Source organism: Dama dama, chromosome 22 (assembly GCF_033118175.1).
Source record: "Dama dama isolate Ldn47 chromosome 22, ASM3311817v1, whole genome shotgun sequence".
NCBI classification, from domain to species: Eukaryota; Metazoa; Chordata; class Mammalia; order Artiodactyla; family Cervidae; genus Dama; species Dama dama.
The window spans coordinates 22,527,861-22,553,982 of record NC_083702.1 but is presented as its reverse complement, the minus strand read 5'-3'; the positions used below and the strand labels follow the sequence as shown (position 1 = coordinate 22,553,982).

The 26,122-nt window shown below is 42.8% G+C and overlaps 1 protein-coding gene across 1 annotated transcript; it reads left to right on the top strand.

The window, feature by feature from the left end:
- Positions 1 to 1,442: 1,442 nt before the first annotated feature.
- Positions 1,443 to 25,886, top strand: MANSC1 (MANSC domain containing 1). Its single transcript, XM_061125032.1, has 4 exons — positions 1,443 to 1,601; positions 8,623 to 8,944; positions 14,392 to 14,532; positions 24,808 to 25,886. Exons 2-4 carry the CDS (start codon positions 8,695 to 8,697, stop codon positions 25,683 to 25,685), a joined length of 1,269 nt encoding a protein of 422 aa, XP_060981015.1. The 5' UTR covers positions 1,443 to 1,601; positions 8,623 to 8,694; the 3' UTR covers positions 25,686 to 25,886.
- Positions 25,887 to 26,122: the final 236 nt, after the last annotated feature.

Here is a 26,122-nt window from a genome sequence, read left to right as displayed (position 1 = left end):
TATAGAAGGCACTGCAGACTCTTGAATGTGAAGAATGTTTGATCAGATGTTGCCTCTGGGGAGGAGAACTAGATTGGGACACAGGGTGAGAGGCAGGGTTTTCACTCTACAGGTGTATCTGAGTTCAGCACAGTTCAGTATCAGACCACCAAAACAAGGCAGATATCTCAATAAAGTCACACAATGTTTTTTTGGTTTCTCAGTGCCTATAAAAGTTATGTTTGGGGAAGCCCAGGTGGCTCAGCGGTAAAGAATCTGCCTGCCAATGCATGTGATGAGAGTTCGTCCCTGCGTGGGGGAAGATTCCCTGGAGAAGGAAATGGCAACCCACTCCAGTATTCTTGCCTGGAGAATCCCAGGGACAGAGGAGCCTGGTGGGCTACAGTCCATGGGATCGCAAAGAGTTTGACATGACTTAGCAACCAAAGAGCAGAAGCAGCGACATAAACATTATGCTTACACTGTATTGTAGTTTATTAAGTGCGTAATGGCGTTACACCTAAAAATAAACATCCATTAATGTTAAAATGTTGCTTTAAAAAATGCTAGCTATTGGGAAGTGGGAGGGGGGATTGGGATGGGGAATACATGTAAATCCATGGCTGATTCATGTCAATGTATGACAAAAACCACTACAATATTGTAAAATAATTAGCCTCCAAATAATAAAAATAAATGAAAAAAAAAAATGTTAGCTGTTATCATAACCTTTGGGCTTCCCTAGTGACTGAGTGGTAAAGAATCCATCTGCCAATGCAGGAGATGTGGGTTCCATCCCAGGGTCAGGAAGATCCCCTGAAGAAGGAAAGGGCAGTCCACTCCAGCATTCTTGCCTGGAGAATCCCATGGACAGAGAAGCCTGGTGGGCTACAGTCACAGGGTTGCAAGAGTCAGACGGGATTTATCGACTAAACAATAACAATCATCATAACATTTAGCAAGTTACAGCAGTAACATCAAAGATCACTGATGACAAATCATAATCCTAATAAACATAATAATAATGAATAAGTTTTAACTGTTGGGAGAATCACCAAAAGGTGACGCAGAGATACAGATACTGTTGGAAACAAGACACCAATAGACTCACTCCAGGCAGGATTGCCATAAACCTTCAGTTGTTTTTTTTTTTTTTTTTAAATGCAAAATCTGCTAAGTGCAGTCAAAGGAGGTACGTCTGATGATGTACATTTTGTACTGCTTGACTTCCATCATGGGTTATTTGCCCGGTTCTCAGGGAATCCGAAGATGCAGACCCTCAAGCATACACCAGGGTTGAGCCCCCCCCCCCCCGTCCTGGCTGCACGCACAGCCTGGATCCCGGGCATCCATGGGTGAGTGGGGAGGTGTGGGAGGGGTTCCCGGCTCTCCGCGGTGCCCAGGGGACCTTTCCAGGTTGCTGGGAAGCAGCTCCGGGTTGCAGGGCGGGAACGTGCCCTTCCCCCTCCGGCAAACTTTCGGCCGCCGCAACGGAAGCAGGAACTCGTGAACCACAAACCCGAGGCTAAGCGCGAGCTGCGGAGCCTCGGAGCCACTAGCAGACCCGCCGCTGCTTCCCGGAACGTGCGGGGCTGCCCAGGACCTCGGCCTCCCGTTGCCAGGTAAAGGCTCTTCTCCATCGTTCCCCCGCCCCCAGCCCCTGCGGACAGCATCACCACCCGACCACCTTTCCCGGGGCGAGGTTCCCCCGCCCGTCCGGGAGCTCGGACCACCCGATTGGAGCGGGGAGGGGCTGAGCGGATGCTGTTGACCTCTGTATCCCCGAGGTGGGTCCCCGGGCAAGCCAGCTGCTGCGGCAAAAGAATCATTTCGTGAGCCCCGTGTACTTCCTCAAGGAAAGGGCAAATTTCCCTTGTTCTCCTGTATTCTTTGTCTCCTGTATTCATCCAACTTGCTAATTGTCTAATACTCTGTAAGGGGTGTGTGTGTGTGTGTGTGTGTGTGTGTGTGTGTGTGTGTGCAGTTATAAACACTGATAAATTAAGTTAGATTATGCTATGAGAAAAAATGATTTACAATATTGACCGAGTGATTGCTGGTAAGATCCCGTGACTCGACTCAGCAGGTGTGAAAGCTCAGGTGCGTCTTCTTGCCACCTGTATCCCTTTCCCACTAGTTTTCAACAGAATTCCACTTCACTTTGAACCTTTTTTTTTGTTTAATTGTATGCTTGTTTTGATCTTTTTGTTGTGGTAAAATACACATAACAAGGGCTTCCCTGGTGGCTCAAACTGGAAAGAACCGCTGGCAATGCGGGAGACCTGGGTTGGACCCCTGGGTCAGGAAGATCCCCTGGAGGAGGTCATGGCAACCCACTTCAGTATTCTTGTCTGGAGAACCCTTTGGACAGAGGAGCCTGGCGGGCTACAGTCCATGGGGCAGCAAAGAGTTGGACAGGACTGCGACTTTCACTCACTCCCTCACACATAACAAAATGTATCATTTGGATCATTTTTTTTTTTTTAATTTTTTTTATTAGTTGGAGGCCAATCACTTCACAACATTTCAGTGGGTTTTGTCATATATTGATATGAATCAGCCATGGATTTACACGTCTTCCCCATCCCAATCCCCGCTCCCACCTCCCTCTCCACCCAATTCCTCTGGGTCTTCCCAGTGCACCAGGCCGGAGCACTTGTCTCATGCATCCCACCTGGGCTGGTGATCTGTTTCACCATAGATAGTATACATGCTGTTCTTTTGAAATATCCCACCCTCACATTCTCCCACAGAGTTCAAAAGTCTGTTCTGTATTCATTTGGATCATTTTTAAGGGTAGAGTTTAGTGGCTTTAAGTACATTCCCATTATTGGGTAACCGTCACTACTGCGTGACCCAAGGACGAAAGAGCAGAAAAAAACCAAGGAGGGTCTTGGAATGCGGGAACAGAAAAAGCAGACCCTTATCATCCGGCCCTCCCCCACGATCACTGTTAATGGATTTCCGGTCCTCCTGAGCAGAATAACCTGGCCCTCCTACCCCATAGGGAGAAGGTATTTGCCTTACTCTCCCCTCTACCCAGTATACATGACTCATCCAATCAGCAAATGACCCACAAGACCACCATCCCACTCCTTGTATGCTGGGTATAAAAGTGGCCTAAGGACCCCTGTTCAACACTGGTTCTCCCTTGAACTGGCCCGCTGTTCTAACAGCGTCTCCCAATCTAATAAACTTCATTTCCCCTCTCATTCTGTCTCATGCCTGGAAATTCTTTTCCAACCCAAGCCCGGACCACAACAGTTATCCATTTTCAGGGTATCTGGGGCACCCCAAACAGAAACTCTGCACCTGTTAAACAATAGCCCCCTCCCTCCTCCACCAACCTCTGGTAACTTCAATTCTACTTTTTTATCTCTATGACTTTGCCTTTTCTAGATACTTGGTGCGTTACTGTTAGTAGTCCCTCAATCATGTCCAATTCTTTGCCACCCCTGGACTATAGCCCACCAGGCTCTCTGTCCATGGGGTTCTCCAGGCGGGAATACGGGAGTGGGTTGCCATTCCCTTCTCCAGGGGATCTTCCCAACGCAAGGATTGAACCTGGGTCTCCTGTGTTGCAAGTGGATTCTTTACCATCTGAGCCACTGGGGAAGCCAGATACTTAGTGCACGCATTCAGCATTTGTCCTTTTGTATCCATTTTATTTCAGTTAGCATAATGTTCTCAGGAGGCAGCATGTATTAGAATTTCATTCCTTTTTGTAGTTGAATAATATTCTATTGCATGTGTATGCCACATTTAAAAATCTGTCCCTCTTTGGACCTTCAAGATCTAAATAATAAATGGATTGGAAGAATTAATTTACCTAGTAATGGTTGGGTATCGTTAATGAGATAAGCTCTTCATTCCTGCTTGCAGGCACAGAAAGGATGCTGGTACTAGAAGCACAGCCTTCCTCCTGTATCCCACATCACAGTTCGTTTCATTGCAGCAGCTTCAGGAGAGACTCTTAGAATCCATTCAAAGCCAAGTGTTGGTCTGGTTTTTGTTATTTTTGTTTCTGTTGGGTTTTTTTTTCCTTCTAGTGACTAGAAGAGATTTGCAAAGTGTGGTAGCGTACGAAGTAACTTGTGCCAGGATTCTTACCCTGGGGTTGCGGGGGGGAGTCCATGGACAGCATTCAGAAAATCTGTGAACTTGGGTGGAAAAGTTTATTTTGCTAACCTCTAAATGCAGTGTAGTATTTCCTTTAAGAGGCGTGTAGGCAAAAGCCGCAGTGGGATTAGTGGCAGGGTAGCTCTGATTTGCCTCTGGCAGAAGTGGTACTTATTTCTGTATCGCATTCCTGACTGAATATGTCTCAAAATCATTACATTTGAGGCTACTTCAAAATTATGGCAGTGATAAAATGGAACGAAATTGGGTCATTTGTATCGATGTGGATGGACCTGGGTAAAGTCTGTCGTAGAGAATGAAGTAAGTCAGAAAGAGAAAAATATCATATATGAATTTATACATATGCATGGAATCTAAAAAGATGGTACAGACGAGCCTGTCTGCAAGGCAGGAATAGAGATGCAGGTGTAGAGAACCGACATGTGGACGCAGTGGGGGAAAGGGAACATGAGACGAATTGGGAGAATAGATTGACGTATACAGACTACTCTGTGTAAAATAGACAGCTAGTGGGAAGCTGCTCTACGGCCCAGGGAGCTCAGCTCGGGGCTCTGTGATCATCTAGGGGCTGGGGTGGGAAGGAGGCCCAAGAGGGAGGGGACATGTGTATGCTTATAGCTGATTCGCTTCATTGTTCAGCAGAAACTACAACAACATCGTAAAACAACTATACTCCTTTAAAAATTAAATTAAAAATGGGTCATTCAAAAAATTATGGCATTGATTAGATGTCCCACTTGTCATTTATCACAGTTATTTTTTTTTTTAACTGAAAGGGGAGCTGATGGGATTTAGCTTCTAGAATTCATGTAAAGATTAAATGACATAATGTACGTGATGTGCTTACATAGAGAAACAGTGTTATTTTCATTTTGCTGTTTTGGGAAGTTAGACATAACAGATTGTGCTTTGTTAGAATATAATTTTTTTTTAAAACTATGTTGATTTTTTTACTAACCAAAGTCCACCTGTTTATATTAGGGTACCCTCTTGTATTTTACAGCTCTGTAGGCTTTGACAAATATAACGATATGCTTTCATCATTACAGAGTCATATAAAATAGTTTCACTGCCTTCAAAATCCTTTGTACTCCACCCTTTCCTCCAGACAACGACTGATCTTTTACTCTCAATGTTGTTTTGCCTTTTCCAGAATGTCATAGAGTTGGAATCAGATACTAGCTTCTTTCAGTTAAAGTGAAATTGTTAGTCGCTCAGTCCTGTCTGACTCTTTGTGACTCCACGGATTGTAGCCCACCAGCTCCTCTACCCATGGAATTTTCCAGGCAGGAATACTGGAGTGGGTTGCCATTTCCTTCTTTCACCAAATGATATACAATTAGGTTCCTCTTTTTGTGGCTTGATAACTCATTTCCTTCTGAATAATATTCTACTATAGGGATATACCACAATTTGCTTATCCCTTGACTTAGTAAGGGACATCTTGGCTATTTCTAGTTTTTTTGGCAATTATAAAAAAAAAACTATTATAAATATTTGTATGTGGGTTTTTGTCAGGATTTAGTATTAACAGTTTTTTTGAATTTTAGCCATTCTTGTAAATGTGTCATGACATCTCATTATTTTTTAAAAGTAATTTTATTTATTTGTTTATTTTGGTTGTGCTGGGTCTTCGTTGCTGTGCAAGTTTTTCTCTGGTTACTGCGAATGAGGGCTACTTGCCAGATGTGGTGTGTGGGCTTCTCACTGAGGGGGCTTCTCTTGTGGAGCTCAGGCTCTAGAGTGCATGGGCTTCAGTAGTTGCAGCTCCTGGCCTCAGTAGTTGTAGCTTGTGGGTCTAGAAAACAAGCTCAATAGTTGTGGTGCATGGTCTTATTTGCTCCACAACATGTGAAATCTTCCCAGAACACAGACTGAACCCTTGTCTCCTGCATTGGCAGGTGGATTCTTTACCACTGAGCCACTAGGAAAGCCTGCATCTCGTTCTTTTCATTTGCAATTCCCTAATGACAGTGAGATTGAGCACCTTTTTATATGCTTCTTTGGGGAGGTGTCCAGATTTTTGCCCACTTTTAATGGGGTGGTTTGTTTTCTTTTTGTTAAGTTTTAAGAGTTCTTTGTGTATTTTAGCTACCAGTTATTTATCAAATACGTGTTTTGAAAATACTTTCTCCTAGCCTGTGGCTTAGCTTTTCATTTTCTTAACAGTGTCTTACACAGAGAAGAAGTTTTTAATTTTAATTAAATCCAACCTACCAGTTTTTTCTTTCACAGATTGTGCTTTTGGTGTCGTATCTAAAACTCATCATCCAGTCTAAGGTCACAGAGACTTTATTCTGTGTTACATGGAGTTTTATAGCTTTGCATTTTATAGTTAGGTCTATGATCCATTTTGAGTTAATTCTTGTGAAAGGCATAAGGTCAGTGTCTAGATTTTTTTTTTTTTTTCTTTTTGGTCCAATTGTCCAGCACCATTTTTGAGAAGACTATCCTTTGTCTGTTGAATTGCCTTTGTTCCTTTGTCAAAGATCAGTTGACTATTTGTTGGGGTCTATTTCTGGGCTCACTATTCTGTCCTATTCATTTATTTGTCTGTTCTTTTGCCAATAGCACTTTGTCTTGATTACTGGTGGTTTATGGTTAAGTGCTGAAGTCAGGTAGTGTCAGTCTTCCAGCTTTGTTCTTCTTCAGTGTTGTGTTGACTGTTCTGGGCCTTTCTGCATTTCCGTGTAAACTTTAAGATTGACTTGTTGAGGGAATTCCCTGGTGGTTCATTAGTGAGGACTCTGCGCTCTCACAGCCAAGGGCTAGGATTCCATCCCTGGTTGGGGAACTAAATCTCAAAAGCCACACAGTGCAGCCAAAAAATAAAATAAAATTTTTAAAGTTGGTTTGTTGAGGTCTATAAAATAATGTACTGGGATTTTTATTGAAATTGCATTGAATCTGTAGACTGAGTTGGGAAGAACTGACATCCTAACAATATTGAGTAGTGCTGTTGGTTAACATGAAATATCTCTCGATTTCTGTAGATCATTCTTGGTATCTTTCATCAGATTTGTAGATTTAAAAAAAAAAACTCTTCAATGATTACATTTCAATAGGACTATCTTCCTTTGTAATCCTATATATTTCATTTTATACATTTAAAAACATGTCTTTTATACATTTTAAAACATGTCAGAAGAGAACCTAAGCATCACCAGAGTACCAAAGGGTTCATGACCAAAAGGTTACCAAAGGCTTCTTGACATAAAAAGAAAACTTAATTGGTAATTCTGATCTAGGCTATCGTTAGTGAACAATTTGTATTCTAGAATTGAGGATAGTTTCTGGTATAGCATTGCCAGTTTAACTTTTTTTTTTTCCCAGAAGAACCAGCTCACCAATGGAGTTGAAATTAATACATATTAGGGCTTTTGTGTTTTTCAGTTCAGTTCAGTCACTCAGTCATGTCCGACTCTTTGTGACCCCATGAATCGCAGCACGCCAGGCCTCCCTGTCCATCACAAACTCCCGGAGTTTACTCAAACTCATGCCCATCGAGTCGGTGATGCCATCCAACCATCTCATCCTCTGTTGTCCCCTTCTCCTCCTGCCCCCAATCCCTCCCAACATCAGGGTCTTTTCCAATGAGTCAACTCTTCGCATGAGGTGGCCAAAGTACTGGAGTTTCAGTTTCAGCATCAGTCCTTCCGATGAACACCCAGGACTGATCTCCTTTAGGATGGACTGGTTGGATCTCCTTTTGTGTTTTTAGGGATGCCAAAAAGAACTCTTGCCCTTACACTTTCCTTCAACTAGGCTAGACTATTCCCCCTGCTGATGGGCTAATTCCTAGAATTAGATTATTGGCATTAACCTGCCTCTGGTGTGATACTTAAAAAGAGACAGCAATAAAAAAAGGCAGCCTCAGTTTCCTCATCTGTAAAATGGGAAAAATAATAGCTTTTTTGCAGAGCTGGTGTAAGAATTAACTAGGATAATATATGTAAATTTTAGCACATTGCCTTCCCCTCAGTAGGTGATTTAAAATGTTAATTGTTATTACTGAGAGAGAAAATATGTCCAAACCAATGATCAGTGATCATTTACTGCTTCATCAATGACTGCAGATTTTATGTCTTTTCCCGCTCTTGTTAGGAGAGGCAGGAAGAGGAAGGATTCTAAAACTGAAAGGCAGACTACTATGGTATTTTACTCCTCTTTCTTAGACATTTGTCAGATTTTAATAATTAATTGGATAGCATTGGGTTGGCCAGATAGTTCATTAGGGTTTTCCTGTACAATCCTATAGAAAAACCCCAATGCACTTTTTGGCCAACCCAATATATGTGTGTGTGCTTACTAGCTTTTTGCCAAGTTTATAATGAAAGGTTGTCTCAAATCTATTAAAAGTGAAATGAATAAAAATTACTTGTTTATTTCTGGCCTTCTATGAATTGTGAGTCATTTACATTGATTTGAAGGAAATGAAATGTAGCTTCTCTAGGTTCATTCAAAAAAAGAAAACTCATTGATGATTTCCTGTTTTTGTCCTAGAGAGAAATTCCATCATCTGTACCATCTTCTTGAAGCAGACTCAAGCAGGAGGGACAGTTTATCTGACCTTTGATGACTAAGACTAAGCTGAAATTTAACATGTTCTTCCGGGGAGGATGGAGCTTGACTTACACTTTTGTAATAATTTGTTTCCTGACACTAAGACTATCCACCAGTCAAAACTGCCTCACTGAGAGCCTTGAAGATGTGGTCATTGACATCCAGCTGTCTCTTTCCAAGGGAATCAGAGGCAATGAGCCCATACATACATTAACTCAACAGGACTGCATTAATTCTTGCTGCTTGACAAAAAACATATCAGGTAAGTAACAATGCCTTGATGACTGTTTATTCCATGTGTTTTGTGATGTGAGTACCTGGTTGATGAGGCTGAGTAGTTTGTACTAGGGATTCTCAGTGGGGTAGAAAAATGGGTGGCAAAATCGCTCGGGAATGTTCCACGATGTGCTCTCCTCTCCCCTAAGCTGACTCAGTTACCTATGAGTGTATATGTATCACTTAGGTATCTGGGTAGAAAAAGGTTGAAAACCACTGGTGTTTGTTCTAACAGGCATCTAAGAGAGTAAAACCAAAAATCCTATTTAAATGCTTGGCTATCATTATCATGGAGCATTGGAAATACAGTGTGACTTCAGTTTTATTTGTCTATTTATTGACTGTGCTGGGTCTTCCCTGCTGCTCGGGCTTTTCTCTAGTTGTGAGCGGGGGCTACTTGCTAGTTTTGGTGCGTGGGCTTCTCTTTGTGGTGGCTTCTCTTGTTGTTGAGCGTGGGCTCTAGGGCCCACAGGCTTCAGTAGTTGGGGCACGTAGGCTTAGCAGTTGTGGTTTCCAGGCTCTAGAGCATAGAGCACAGGCTCAATAGATGTGGCACACGAACTTAAGTTGCTTCATGGTATGTGGGATCTTCCTGGATCAGGGATCAAACCCATGTCTTCTGCAGTGGCGGATCCTTTACTGCTAAGGCCCTGGGGAAACCCCAGTGTGACTTTAGAAAGAATGTTTAGGGACGTTCCTAATGATCCAGTGGTTGAGAATCAGCCTGCCAATGCAGGGGACCTGGGTTCAATCCCTGATCTGGGAAGATCCCACATGCCATGGAGCAATGAAACCCATGCTCTAGGGCCCACAAGCTGCAATCACTGAGCCTGTGCACTGCATCTCCTGAAGCCCACACGCTCTAGAGCCTGTGCGCCACAACAGGAGAGGCCACCACAATGAGGAACCCGTGAGATCTTAGCTAGAGAGCAGCTCCCGCTCACTGCAGCTAGAGAAAACCTGGCAACAGCAGCCAAGACTCAGCGCAGCCAATAATTAAATAAAATGAAAGTCACACTGTATTCCAAGATAATAATAATAAAGATAACAAATGACATAATTTTTTAAAAAGAAAGAACATTTAAACAGAAAGGGAATTGAGACAAAAAATAAAAATTTTAAGTCATCCCATAGGAAAATCAGCATTTGCATTTTAAGTGGAAGCACAAAATTTCCATTTCCCCTCCCTTTCCTGGAGCTGGTGGCTTAGGTGAATCAGGAAGCCACTGACCACTCATTGCAGCTTCTAGGACTCTAAGAGGCACGGGGAGGGGCTTGGAATGACCCATGTACAATACACAAAAGAAAACTGAGGCCCACAGGCTTGAACCACGACCTTGGACATTTCAGATTCCAAACGTATGACCTGAAAACAGAAGTATGTATCTAAGTGAAAACAATGATCATTTTTCAGTTCTTTATGATCCTGTCCTTAAAAGTCATGAAGTTAAGAGCTTCCCTAGTGGCCCATTGGAGAAGGAAATGGCAACCCACTCCAGTATTCTTGCCTGGAGAATCCCATGGACGGAGGAGCCTGATAGGCTGCAGTTCATGGGGTCGTGAAGAGTCGGACATGACTGAGCAACTTCACTTTATGATCCTGTCCTAATTCCCTAAATGGGAAAAAAAAAAAAAAAAACCCACCTAAATTTATTGAGCATCTAATGTCTTGCTAGGTGCTGGAGATAAACCATTAATAAGATGGAAAAGGCCCATTGTCAAGGACCCTAGGAGAGTTAGTGAACACTGGACTCATGATCCTTACTTGATTTATCAGCCAACAAAATCATATGCTTTCTCTTAGATCATTATTTCCTTTTCATTCTATAATGATTATGGTATGGTAATATAAATACATATGGACATGAAATTGAAGGACACAAATTTCCATATTTATTTCTAGTCTTTGTCCCTGACTCCTGGCACAGAGCTCCTAAAACCCTGGCAATTCCCTAAGCAAAGGAGCTTCTTCTGTTATTCATAATGAGCCCTATTCCACCATACCTGAGTTTATGCTAATAAGGTGCCTCTTAGTGGGGTCCTAGATAGATGGGGTTCCTAGGTGGTTCTAGTAGTAAAGAACCCACCTACCAGGAGACGTAATAGATGCAAATTCGATCCCTGGGTTGGGAAGGTCCCCTGGAGAAGGGAATGGCAACCCACTCCAGTATTCTTGCCTGGAGAATCCCATGGACAGAGGAGCCTGGCAGGCTAGAGTCCATGGGGTCACAAAGAGTCGGACACAACTGAAGTGACTAAGCCCAGCACAGATAGCTTTGGGAGAGTTGCTAGTCACCAGAAAGACCAAACTTTGCATAGAAGCTTGAAACTTTCAGTCTCCCCACCCACCTCCAGGTAGGGGAAGTGGAGTAGTAGTGGGGTGGAGACTGAATTCAGTCACAATGGCCAATGACTTAATCATTTTGCCTACATAATAAAACTGCATGAAAACCCCTAAATGGTGGGTTCGGGGAGCTTCCAAGTTGGTGAACACATCCATGTGCCAGGAGGCACCCCATCCCCACCAGGGACGGAGGCTGCTGCACTCGGGACCCTCCCAAACCTCACCCTGTGTACCTCTTCATCTGGCTGTTCATTTGTATCCTTTGTAATAAAGTGTAACAGTAAGTACTGCATTTTCCTCAGTTCTGTGAGTAGTCCTAGCAAATTATTGAGCCTGGGATGGGAGGTGGTAGCCTAAGCCAATGGCACCCCACTCCAGTCCTCTTGCCTGGAAAATCCCGTGGATTGGAGGAGCCTGGTGGGCTGCAGTTCATGGGGTCGCCAAGAGTCAGACACAACTAAGTGACTTCACTTTCACTTTTCACTTTCACGCATTGGAGAAGGAAATGGCAACCCACTCCAGTGTTCTTGCCTGGAGAATCCTAGGGATGGGGGAGCCTGATGTCTATGGGGTCGCACAGAGTTGGACACGACTAAAGTGACTTAGCAGCAGCCTAATTGGATGTATGTGCGAGTGACCTGGGTGTCTTGTGACTGTGATTTGTGACTGGCATCTGAGTGGGAACAGTCTTTTGGGACTGAGCCTTGGACCTGTGGGGTCTGACACTCCAGGCAATTAGTATCGGAATCGAGTTGAATTATAAGACACCCCATTGGTGTTAGAGAACTAGAGAATTCACTTAGAAACGACACCATATATTTGCTGTCATGCATGCCTGTTCAGTTGCTTAGTTTTACCTGACTGTTTTGCAACCCTGTGGACTGTAGCCCACCAGGCTTCTCTGTCCATGGGATTTCCCAGGAAAGAATACTGGAGTCGGTTGCCAGTTCCTCCTCCAGGGGATCTTCCCCACCCAGGGATCAAACCTGCATCTCTTGTGTCTCCTGCATTGGCAGGTGGGTTCTTTACTACTGCGCCACGGAGGCACCCATATTTGCTGTCAGGAGGAAAACAAATCCTTCAGTGATCTCAAATTGATGAGCATGCTTTTGGACACTCTTTATAGAGAAGTAATTGATAGAGCTCTCATTTAAACTTCTACTTTTTCTCTAAATGTTGACACCAACATTTATGTGAAATAGAAACATGGCCTGCAAATAGGACTGAATGCCATGTGGGCGTTTTCTGGCCACACAGGACATTTGGCCTTTCTCTTCAGTTCCTTGGGGGGGTGTTCAGTAAGAAATGAGGGTTTACGGCTTTGTTCTACAAGCAAAAACATAAGCAAAATGTTGCTGCTTTCCTGTGCGTGCGTGCATGCTCAGTTGCTCAGTCATATCCAACTCTTTGTGACCCCATGGACTGTAGCCGCCCCCTGACAAGCTCCTCAGTCCATGGGTTTCTCCAGGCAAGAATACTGGAGTAGGTTGCCATGCCCTAAGCAGAGGTAACTGTGGGTCTCAGTTAATGGATTCCAGACTTTTCCTTCTTTTACCAAGCATTGGTTTTTAACTGTTTGTGGCTCAAAAAAACTGATAATTTGCCCATAGCCACAGACTCTAGAAAAATGCCCACAGATAGAAAGAACACAAAATTCTGTGTACAAAGTGGACTCCATGGACCCTCCCCTTTACCTAAGTGTCAGCTAAAATGGTGCTGCAGAATTATCACATTGCTGGGAGAAGACAAGTCAGAGAAACTGGAGTGCCTTTCTTGTTACCTGGGTAGTGGAGAGACAATAGGATAAAAACCCCTGCAGAAGCGAACTCAGTCTTCTTTCTCATTGAAGGAATCAAGGGTGATCTCTGACCTCTGCCTGATTGGGAGACAAACAAAAATGATAATGTAGAGCCAAAATTCAAAGACCCAAAAGAAGAATGGTCTGAAAAATAAACCTATGCAGATTCATTCACTGGAAGGAGGCATGATATATATAAGGCTAAATTTACTGATTTCTACCCCCTTCAAGAAAACCAGAACTGATGGCTTCATAGGCATCTAAGATGCCTTCAGGATGCAAGAAATTTGTAAAATCATTAGGGTTAAATCCATTTCCTAAAGCCCAACTCTGTACTGAATTGTAGAGTCAGTATTTCTGTGTATATTTTGATAAATATTTTAGCAAATGGAAGGCTTCTTTCTAAAGAATTAAATGTACTTTTAAAAATGGGTTTTGCCAGCATCTTTTACTATTGTGATGATCTCAATTGGTAAATATCACATTATACTTGAAAATGTGTCTTATTTTTGATTATCTTTTGATATTGATTTCTAACATCATTCCATAGTGACAAGAGAACAGATTCGGTGTGATTTCAATACCTTTAGATCATGAAGTTTTTTCAGCTTGTTTTATGTCCTTGGATATGTTCCAGTGTCTCCTGGTTTATAGTCTATGGAAACTTGAATACGACTTTATATCCTGCTATTGTGTGAAAACTGTATAAATCTTTATTAGGTTGAATTGGTTTTTTTTCATGTCTGCTGTATCCTCCTACTGTTCTATTTCTTCTATTAATTTTTGAGAGCCTGATATTGAAACTCCAACTAAAAATCTTTATCTACTTAAAAACATAATTATAATATGTAGTAAACCTATATGTAACTGTGTCCTGTATTTTCCAAGTCTCCTGTAAATGTGTTATTGTATGGTCATAATTTAAAAAAAATGTATTTTGCCAGGACTTCCCTGGTGGCCAAGTGATTGACTCTGAGCTTCAAATGTAGGAGGCAGGGATTCAATCTCTGGTTGGGAAACTAAGATCTCACATGCCGCGCAGCCAAAAAAATTTTTAAATTAAAAAAAAAATTTAATACGTTTTGCCAAAGTTACCTTCATTCAGAGTTTTAAACCCAAGGTCTTTAAAAATTGCCTTCCGTGAGTAAACTAAGGAAAAGGAAATGACTCGGCAGCCAGCAGACAAAAAGGTTTTTGTGTCAGCTACCAAAGTAAATGAAGTTTTCCTGCCCACCATGCTTTATGGAAAATCCTATTTCAAAATAGTTACTTGTGAAACCTTTCCTTACAGGGGACAAAGCATGTAACTTGATGATCTTCGACACTCAAAAAAAAATTAAACTACCCAACTGCTACCTGTTCTTCTGTCCCAGCGAGGAAGCCTGTCCCCTGAAACCAGCAAAAGGACTTATGAGTTACAGGATAATTCGAGGTAATAAGAACCTTGTTCTTTGTCTCTTGTGATTGGAATTATTTAAGGATGTGGTTCACTTAGAAAGGTTTTCTACCAGAGTCTAAGAAAAACTACCAAAGGGGATCACAAATACAGAGGCACATCAGAAAAATCTCATGATTTAAAATTCAGCTGATTCAACCAAACGTCTTTTCTTTTCCCCAGTGAAAGACTGATGAATGATAGCATTTTGTTTTGTTTTTGTTTCTGTTTTTCTTCCTGAGATAAAAGACACACAGACCTTTCTTGAAAACATTTTGAAACACCCCTGTAAACTATGTCAGCAACACTGGAATAAGTATACAGTTCTCCAGGGTGACTATTTTGAAAGAGTTAAGACCTGTGTAAATACAGTATATAAAATTCCATTTGATATTAGGTTGCAACTATTTTATTATCACATTCGCTGAAATCAAACTCACTGGATTTTGTTATCCAGACCTGAAAAGAAGCGCATTTAAGAAGTTCTTGGGAAAAAAAAAAAAAAGAAGTTCTTGAGAATCCGCCATGTGCCAAATTCTGTGAAAGGCATTGGAGATACAGTCTCTATACTTGCAAATTATGTATTTGCTCAGAATACAGAAAATAACCAAGTAGAAATAATATAATTATTTGGATCTGTCTTGGTGAGACTTTGGCTTGTTAATTTCTCAGGGTGCAATGCTTTCAAGTTTCCTTTAAGTTTTAGAAAGTTTTTATCCTTTATACCCTTACTGCTGCTAAGTCACTTGAGTCGCGTCCGACTCTATGCGACCCCATAGATGGCAGCCCAGCAGGCTACTCTGTCCCTGGGATTCTCTAGGCAAGAATACTGAAGTGGGTTGCCCTTTCCTTCTCCAATGCATGCATGCATGCTAAGTCACTTCAGTCACGTCTGACTGTGTGCAACCCCATGGACAGCAGCCCACCAGGCTCCTCTGTCCACAGGATTCTCCAGGCAAGAATACTGGAGTGAGTTGCCATTTCCTTCTCCATTATACCCTTAGGTAGAAACAATATTATCTTTTTTCATTTATTCAATAAGCAACAAATTTTACTTAGCATCTCTAATGTGCCAAGCATTTTTAATCCCCTAAGGATACAAAGATACGACATTAAACATGAAAAACAAGGTTCTCACTTCTGGCACTGATGTTTTAGGAGAGAGAGACAATAACCTTAATAAATAAATAATTTAAAAAAATAGAATCACCACGGACATAGAGAATAGACTTGAGGTTGCCAGAGAGTATGGGTTTGGGGGAGGGATGGAGTAGGAGGTTTGGGTTAGCACATGTAAGCTATTGTATATAGAATGGATACACAGCAAGGTCCTACATTCAATGCGCTACTTTAACCCTTTTAAGAGCAAGGTCCTGCTGCATAGCACAGAGAACTATATTCAGTATCCTGTGAAAAATCATAATGGTAAAGAATATTAAAAAAAAATGTATTATAAAAGAATATAAAAATGTATAAAAGATTATACATTTTATACAAAAATGTATAAAGAATATAAAATGTATGTATAAATGAATATAAAAATGTATCCTAAAAGAATATAAAAAAGACTGTATTATATTCAAAATTTAATCGCTTTGCTGTACAGAAGAAATTAACATAGTAAATCAACTATACTTCAATAAGAAATTTGAAATTAAAAAATAGTACTAGTAAAATAGATAGCTAGTGGGAGCTCAGCCTGGTGCTCTGTGATGACCTAGAAGGGTAGGACTGGGGTGGGGTGGGAGGGAGGCTCAATCAGGAGGGTATATGTCCTCAATTAGGAGGGAATATTTCAATATATACTTGCAGCTGTTGCACAGCAGAAGCTAACACAGCACTGTAAAGCAGTTATCCTCCATTTAAAAAAATAACAGTGATGATGAAAAAATGAAACATGACCTTTATGTAAGAATATATTTTCAATGCAGAGAAACTGAAAACATGAAATTACCATTAAAAAAAATAGAGTCACAAGAGCAGATAATTAAGCTAAGATTAATATAATTAAGCTAATAGATTATCACTGAGTGGGCCGTCTCGATTAGGTGATCAGGGGACACATCTGCGAAGTTCTAACCCCTAAGCCGAGATCTGAACACTGAGGAGCCAGATGTGAGAAAATAGTGGGAAGACCTTCCAGGCAGAGGAAACAACCGGATCCAATATCTCAAGGCAGAATGGTTTGGGAGTGTTTGTTCAAACACTCCCGTCTCAGAGGCTGACTCATAGTGAAGCAGGTGAAGAGTGATAGGCAGGAAGGAAGGAAAGTGGGGCGAGCCCATCAACGTTTGTAGAGGGGAGGGAGTTTTTATTTAGATGCGTGATAAGACGCCATTGGGAGGTTTTCAGCAGGCGTGTAACGTGCTGGGTGTTTTGTTTTGATTAATTTTTATTGGAGTGTATTTCCTTTGGCTTCCCTGGTGGCTCAGAGGTCAAGAATCGCATGCCAGTGCCAGAGACACAGGTTCAGTCCCTGAGTTGAGAAGATCCCTTGGAGAAGGAAAGGGCCATCGTCTCCAGTATTCTTGCTTGTAGAATTCCACGGACAGAGGAGTCTGGTGGGCTACAGTCCACGGGGTTGCAAAGAGTTGGACATGGCTTAGCGACGAAACAAAAACGTAGTTGCTTTACAATGCTGTGTTCGTTTCTGATGCACAGCAGAGTGAATCAGCTATAGGTGTACATGTATCCCTTCCATTCTGGATTTCCGCCCCATTTAGGTCGCCACAGAGCTGTGAGCAGAGCTCCCTGTGCTACACAGTAGGTTCCCGTTAGTTATCTGTTTAATACACAGTATCAATAGTATGTATGTTAATCCCAATCTCCCAGTTCACCCCGCCTCCACAGCGTGCTGTTTTAAAGGTGATGTCTCGAAACTCACCCTGACTGCTCTATTCGGAACGGACAAGCACGAATCAGCAAGAGGGCGGGTGGGAAGGCTGGGTTGGAGGCGGGATGACGATCACAGTGGAAGGCCATGGCCTTGGGGACCAGGGAGGCGGTGGAGGAGATGGAGGGAAGTAAGCTACGGGCCACTTCAGAGGTAGTGTTGGCAGGGCTTGCTGGTTGGCGTGGATGTGGGGAATGAGGAAAAGAGTGAAGCTGAAGCCTAGTTCTTTTTCTCTTTTAATTTATTTATTTCTGGCTGTGCTGGGTCTTCGTTGCTGTGCGTGGGCTTTCTCTCATGCGGAAAGTGGGGGCTGCTCTCTAGTTGCGATGCATGGGTTTCTAATCACACTGGCTTCTCTTGTTGTGAAGCACAGGCCCTAGGGCATATGGTCTCAGTAGTTGTGGCCCCCAAGCTCTAGAGTGCAGGCTCAGTAGTTATGGGGCATGGGCTTAGCTGCTCTTTGGCATGTGGGATCTCCCTGGACCAGGGATCGAACCCATGTCCCCTGCACTGGCAGGCGAATTCTTTTTTTTTTTGGGCAGGCAAATTCTTTACCACGGGACCACCAGGGAAGCCCCGAGTTGTAGTTCTTGACTTGAGCATCTAGATGGACAGGAGCGCTGTCTGCTGAACTAGGGGAGATTTGAAGAGAAGCGGTTTGGGGGTTGGAGGGAGAGTGCAGTGAAGATTTTCCGGGGCATGGTGCTGCCCAGGGTGCCCGGACACTGACCCTGCTTTGTCCCCAGGATGAGGCTGTGTCTGAGTTTTGTTCGTGAACTAGGAAAGCTTGATGTATCCAACATTCCTTTAAATAGGAGCATAAAGCACAGAATGCTTGTGTAAAGTCTTCCTAAATAGTGATAGAAGCCCAAGTCCTAAAAGATTGGCAGATAAGGTACAAAGTTTCAGTTTTGCTCTGGAGGTGGATAAGAGTGATGGTTGTACAATCATGTGAATATACTCAAGGCCATGGAACTGTTCTCCTAAAAAGGGTTTAAGTAGTGTGTTGTATGAAGTGTATTTTACGACTGTTGTGAAAAATAAAAACAGAACAAATTAGGTTTCTCAGAACATCCAGGATCATACCTTGCAAGGAAAGAGTCTTGTCACCTCCTGCACTTTCTGGGCTTCACACTGGCCAGGGCGGCTGCCCCTAACTGTTTGGCTTCTTCATGTCTATATATAATCTTGAATGAAAACATCGGGACCAGCAGTAATGTGTGGATATAGCTGGTCCTCTTTTTTCATCACCTGGAACACTGCAGAGCCTGTTGAACACCCGGGGACGGTATCTCGTAGGATCTGAACACCTTGGTCTGAGTTTCCAAAGGTGGCAGGGCTCAAGACACTAATTGGAATGTTTGTTTCTCCCTTTTAAGAGCTCCCATCAGTTGGAAGCTGGGCCATCACATCCATCTCTCTGATCCCTTCTCGCTGCCTCTTCCTCATTGTGTCCTTTCTTCCGCTGTCACTGTGTGTCTTTTCTCTCATGTATTTCATGATTAAAGCAGAATATTAAAGAAATGATGGAATATTATGGAAATTATAATTTAATGCAGTAATTCTGTACTTCCATAATATCTATCAATTTAGTTCAGTTCAGTTCAGTCGCTCAGTCGTGTCCGACTCTTTGCAAACCCATGGACTGCAGCACACCAGGCCTCCCTGTCCATCACCAACTCCCAGAGCTTGCTCAAACTCATGTCCATCAAGTCAGTGATGCCATACAACCATCTAATCCTCTGTCGTCTCCGTCTCCTCCCATCTTCAATCTTTCCCAGCATTCGGATCTTTTCAAATGAGTCAGTTCTTCGTATCAGGTGGCCAAAGTATTGGAGTTTCAGTTTCAGCATCAGTCCTTCCAATGAATATTCAGGATGGATTTCCTTTAGGATGGACTGGTTGGATCTTCTTGCAGTCCAAGGGACTTTCAAGAGTTTTCTCCAATACTACAGTTCAAAAGCATCAATTCTTTGGTGCTCAGCTTTCTTTATAGTCCAACTCTCTATGTTCATGACTACTGGAAAAACCATAGGTTTGACTAGACGGACCTTTGTTGGCAAAGTAATGTCTCTGCTTTTTAATATGCTATCTAGGTTGATCATAGCTTTTCTTCCAAGGAGTAAGCATTTTTTAATTTCATGGCTGCAGTCACCATCTGCAGTGATTTTGGAGTCCCAAAACATAATGTCTGTCACTGTTTCCGTTGTTTCTCCATCTGTTTGCCATGAAATGATGGGACCAGATGCCCTGATCTTAGTTTTCTGAATGTTAAGCTTTAAGCCAACTTTTTCACTCTCCTCTTTCACTTTCATCAAGAGGCTCTTTAGTTCTTCTTCATTTTCTGCCATAAGAGTGGTGTCATCTGCATATCTGAGGTTATTGATATTTCTCCCGGCAATCTTGATTTCATCTTGTGCTTCATCCAGTCCAGCATTTCTCATGATGTACTCTGCATATAAGTTAAATAAGCAGGGTGACAATATACAGCCTTGACATACCCCTTTCCCAATTTGGAATCAGTCTCTTGTTCCATGTCCATGTTCCATGTCTGTTGCTTCTTGACCTGCATACAGATTTCTCAGGAGGCAGGTAAGGTGGTCTGGTATTCCTATCTCTTGAAGAATTTTCCACAGTTTGTGGTGATCCACACAATCAAAGGCTTTGGCATAGTCAATAAAGCAGAAGTAGATTTTTTTTGGAACTCTCTTGCTTTTTTGATGATCCAACGGATGTTAGCAATTTGATCTCTGGTTCCTCTACCTTTTCTAAATCCAGCTTGAACATCTGGAAGTTCATAGTTCATGTACTATTGAAGCCTGGCTTGGGGAATTTTCAGTATTACTTTGCTAGTGTGTGAGATGAGTGCAATTGTGCGGTAGTTTGAACATTCTTTGGCATTGCCTTTCTTTGGGATTGGAATGAAAACTGACCTTTTCCAGTCCTGTGGCCACTGCTGAGTTTTCCAAATTTGCTGGCATATTGAGTGCAGCACTTTTTACAGCATCATGTTTTAGGATCTGAAATAGCTCAACTGGAATTCCATCACCTCCACTAGCTTTGTTTTTAGTGATGCTTCCTAAGGCCCACTTGACTTCACATTCCAGGATGTCTGGCTCTAGCTGAGTGATCACACCATCGTGATTATCTGGGCCGTGAAGGTCTTTTTTGTACAGTTCTTCTGTATATTCTTGCCACCTCTTCTTAATATCTTCTGCTTCTGTTAGGTCCATACCATTTCTGTCCTTTATTGTGCCCATCTTTGCATGAAATATTCCCTTGGTATCTCTAATTTTCTTGAAGAGATTTCTAGTCTTTCCCATTCTATTGTTTTCCTCTATTTCTTTGTATTGATCATTGATCCATAAAATCTATGTCAAATAAAAAGGGATTGGTGTAAAACTTTTTGCTGTGTAATTAGTTTTAAAAGTGAAAGCAACACTTTGGGAGTGACTGTTAAAGGAAATTAGTTTAAAAGTTTCTACAGCTTAGATGTCCAAATGCTAGGGAATGGTAGGGTGTAAAACATGATGTATCCACTTGAGGGAATACGATGCAGATATTAAAAAATAAGTTTGAGATGTAGAACAAAAGGTGACCTAAATTTCAGGTGAACAACACCCAATTGTTTTTAAGTTACATGAAAAAAGTTTTAGTTTTAAGGTATACATAAATATTAATGGTTGCTGGGACATCATGATGGAAATGATAGTCGAATTTATTTTATAACTTTCATAATACTTCTGTCATTTTGTTGCTTTGATAATACATATGTTAAAGACAGAGAGCAGTGGTAAAGATTTTCTCCACTGGAAGTGGGAAGATAAGCTTGGCTCTTGCAGAAACCATTTTTTTAAGGGCCAGTGTGAAGGTGGAGGTGGTGGTTTAGTCGCTAAGTCATATCTGACTCTTGCGATGCCATGGACTGTAGCCTGCCAGGCTCCTCTGTTCATGGGATTTTCCAAGCAATACTGGAGTGGGTTCAGTGTGAAAGTGAAAGTGAAGTCACTCAGTCGTGTCCAACTCTTTGCGACCCTGTGGACTGTGTCCATGGGATTATCCAGGTAAGAGTACTGGAGTGGGTTGCTATTTACTTCTCCAGGGGATCTTCGCGACCCAGGGATCAAACCCCAGTCTCCCGCATTGTAGGCAAACACTTTACTGCCTGAGCCACCAGTGTGAAGATAGTGAAGTGAAATTAGAATCCAACAGTTCCTGAGGCAGCCACTAGGGGGCACCACCAGCCCAGAGCAGGTTGATACCTAGGGGCAAACTCACCTATGCCAGACTTGGTGTCCTGTCTGTATTCACAGATGTTTACTAATTGTGTTTGTAATACTGTTTCTGAATCTGCCCATGTTGCTGGATTGAGATTACCCCATAAAAAGGAATTATCTGCCTCCTGCTTAGAGTGAAATCCAGTAGATATTTTTGGTGGTTTGTTTAGAGGTGAACTCAGTTTCCTGTGATTGACTAATATTTACAGACCAAAAGTTCGAAAGATGATAGTGCACTCTGTTCATTCTCTAAGACCATTGCAGCTGGACATTATTTCATGTCAGTTTGTTTGTTTTTGCAGCTTGGTGGTCTGTGATGCCACCAAGGACCAGAATAAACTAGAATAGGGGAATTCAGAAATAGAATAAATTGAGAGTCTGTTGGCTCAGCTGGTCTCCAAGTTTTAATAGTCAATACTTAAATTGTTTCATCTCATGAAGTCGCTTGCATATGAAACTCAAAAGAGGGGCTGAGTACACAGGGCTGTTTCCCAGCGCCTTCTGTAGCTCATGTCTATGTGGCTGAGAGAAAACACCACAGCCCAATGGCAAGCATCAGAGGGTGAGGTCAATGGAACAGGTGTGGAGGATCCCAGCGTGGTTCTAGGATCTTAGCCAATAGATGAATCTTATCAAGAAAGTGGACTAGCCCTCACTTTGTTTTATTTATAACCTTGCATTCTTGAGAAAGAAAACAGCTGTTTTGGTCATTCTTGTCAATGGGCTTAACTTCTGAGTTCACATACATCACAGAGCATTTACTTAGTCTTTTTTTTTTTTTTTAATTTTAAAATGAAATATGATGAGTCCTGCTCTTTTTAAAAATATCTGACACAGCCTAAAAATACAGATGCTGTTTATCTCACGGTGACAATATGCCTGCCGATGTCATATTACCTGCAGCAGTAACTCTTTTCTTCAGCTTTGTTGGATGTTCCAGCATCAGAATTCTATTTGAGAGTGTCCTAGAGCAGGCGCCCACAAACTTTTTTCTGTCAGGGGCCAAATAATAAGTGTTTAAGGCTTTTCAGGCAAGTCTTTTAGCCTTAGTGGGCCACATGCAACCTGTCAGACATCCTCACCTCTGTCCTTGCAGTAAGAGACAGCCATAGACAATATGTGAACAAATGAGCATGCTTGTGTGCCAATAAAACTTTATTTATGGAAACTGAAATGTAAATTTCATATAATTTTCATGTGTTACAAAATATCCTTTTTGATTTTTTTTTTCAATCATTTTAGAATGTAGAAGCCATTCTTAGCTTGCAAGCCTTATAAAGAGAGGTGGCAGGGACTTCTCTGGTGGCCCAGTGGCTAAGACTCTGCAATCCCAATGCAGGGGGCCTGGGTTTGATCCCTGTCAGGGAACTAGATCCAACATGCTGCAACTAAGAGTTTGAGTGCTGCAACTAAAGACCCCATATTGCTACAACTAAGACCCAGCACAGGCAAATCAATAAAAAAAAATATTAGAGAGAGAGATGGCAGGCTAGATTTGGCTCTCAGGCCATAATTTGATGACCCCTGTCCTAGATGGATTAATAAGTGAGAGTTCTAAAGGACCTCATGTGGTGTGAAGTTTAGAGAGTAGTCAAAGATGTCATAAATGTGAATCTGGATCTATTTGTTAGGACAGAGGAGAGTGAGGGCTGGTTTAGAACTGGTATTGAGGGGAGTTGAAATAGAAGAGGGAAAAGAGAACAGAAGAGAGTGAACCAGTGAATGCTGGAAAATTCCTTTGCTTCCTTCCTTGTGTTGCTGCAGTTCTAACTGAAGTGTAATGATTCGCCCAGTAGCAGAGTGAGCGCATGCTATGTTGCCTCTATTGTGTACATGTCTTTGCAACCCTATGGACTGTAGCCCGCCAGGCTTCTCTATCCATGGAATTCTCTAGGCAAGAATACTGGAGTGGGTTGCCATGCCTTCCTCCAGGGGATCTTCCCAACCCAGGAACCCAAGTCTCTTATGTCTCCTCCAATGGCAGGCGAGTTCTTTATCACTAGTGCCACCTGGGAAGTCCTAAGTAGCAGAATAATATGGTGCAATTCAACTGGCCTTTCCCTGCCCCAGATTGCTTTAACTGGTCATTTCAGTTAGAGTTGTCATAAACAGCATGTGTGACAAAGAGCAAAATTCTTACCTTTCTCAAGCAGGAGGGGCATCTGAGGCTGGTTCCTCCTCCGCAGGAGTTGGGACTGTGATTGCCTGCTTTTTATGTCAGCCACGTGGCCAGCATGACTTCAAACACTGGTCCACAGACTTCAGAACCTGAGATACTGGCTATAGAATTTTATTTTTTATTTATTTTTATTTTTATTTTTTTTAATTTTTATTATTATTATTTTTTTTTTCCAGTGGGTTTTGTCATACATTGATATGAATCTGGCTATAGAATTTTAATCTTCAAGAGTCAAAAGGAGGGGACTTCCCTGGTGGTCCAGTGATCAAGACTCCACACTTAGGGGCATGGGTTCCATCCCTGGTTGGAGAACTAAGATCCAAGCAAGAATACTGGAGTGGGTTGCCATTTCCTCCTCCAGGGGATCTTCCCGACCCAGAGATTGAACCCACGTCTCCTGCATTGCAGGCAGATTCTTAACCACTGTGCCACCTGGGAAGCCCTTGCTGCCCCCACTGAACTCCTCTTAGCATCTTTGCTGGCCCCTCCCACCTCCTCCTTCCTCTAGGAGGAACGTGCCATCACTCTAGAAATAAACCAGAGCTTCTGCAGGAGAGGCCAGGTCCTTACATCATGAAATATTGGGCTTCCCTGACGGCTCACTGGCAAAGAATCCACCTGCAATGCAGGAGCCTCAGGTTTGATCCCTGGATCTGAAAGATCCCCTGGAGGAGGGCATGGCAACCCACTCCAGTATTTTTGCCTGGAGAATCCCGTGGACAGAGGAGCCTGACGGGCTACAGTCCATAGGGTCACAAAGAGTCAGGCACGACTGAAGTGACTTAGCCCCCAGGCACGTACCATGAAATATCAGGTAGCGACAGTCTGACGTCTTATTGAATAAGCTAATAACGTTTGTCTCTTCTGTCCTCCCTTCATATGGAAATGTCGAAGTCTTCCTATTATTTTCTCTCCATTTTCAGATTTCCCATCTTTGGCCAAAACTGAGTTGCCAAGCCCAGGTGTAGCCCAGGAAAACTCCCTCTTCCCTGGCGCATCTTCCCATGATATCACTCCCACTCCCCAGCCTCCAACCCGTGACTCAGAGCCCACGGTCTTATGGAGAGATTCACTTTCTCAGACGTCTGGATCCTCAGATCACTTGGAGAAACTACTCAAGGTTGCTGCAGAGAGTCCACCATCACCTGATTATAAAGAAGAAGGCCACTCTCAGACGTCACAGTCTTCCTCAGGACCAGCAATAGCTAATCTATTGCCTGAGAACGTGACAGCGTTCCCCTCTACGATGGCGGTGTCTTCTCTGCACACCATCCTGGCCACTCCGAAGTCTCTCTCCGCATCCCTCCCCGTCACCAACACGGCAGTGATGCCATCTCTGACTTGGCAGCCTCAGAGGGCCACCTCCGCCCCACCCGCAGCCATGATCACTAGCCCGACCACAACTGTGGTTTTGACTTCCACCTCTAGGGCACCCGCGGACTCGCGAGGCCCACCGGTCACGGTGCCCTTTCGAGACATCGCCAATCTGACTTGGAGCACAGAGGATGCCAGGGCCTCCGTGACATTTCCTTTGTCAAATGTGGAGTATCCCGCTACAAATACGACAGCTTCCCAGGAGAAGGCGAAGGCCGGTGCAGATGAGCCCGCCCTGAGCAGTGCTCCAGGAAGCCAGCAAGGCCTTGCCTTTGAGCAGTGGCTCCTGATTGGGACTGTGCTCTTCGGGGTCCTCTTTCTTGCCATAGGCCTGGTCCTCTTGGGCAGAATGCTCCTAGAATCCCTCCGCAGAAAACGTTACTCGAGGCTTGATTATTTGATCAATGGCATCTACGTGGACATCTAAGGAGAACACGGGGTGTCTCTTAATTCATGTAGTTACTGCTAGCCTCACTGCGGCGAGTTTCTGCTGACCTTCTGATCTTCGCAGGATTTTTCAAGTGTTTTGAAGATAGGCAGATGCCTCTTACTGCATTCTTTTTGCTTGTTCTTTGAAGAGAAAGGGGGCAAAGAAATAAATGGGGTGGCATGAGTGATCTGTCTCTAAACCATTAGATGAAAACAAAACTCTACCTAAAGCAATAAAGAATAATTGCCACATAAATTGGAAAGCGACTGGCTTTTTTACAGAGAAAAAGGGTTAGGATTCCTAGGCTCCATTTCACTAATGTTTCTGGTTCCAGATAAAGCTGACTGTTTATGATATTAATTCTAATGGATTTACTTTCCTTTTTACAAGAATTCCAATAAAACTTATTCCAGATGTAGTTCCTTCCAATTAAA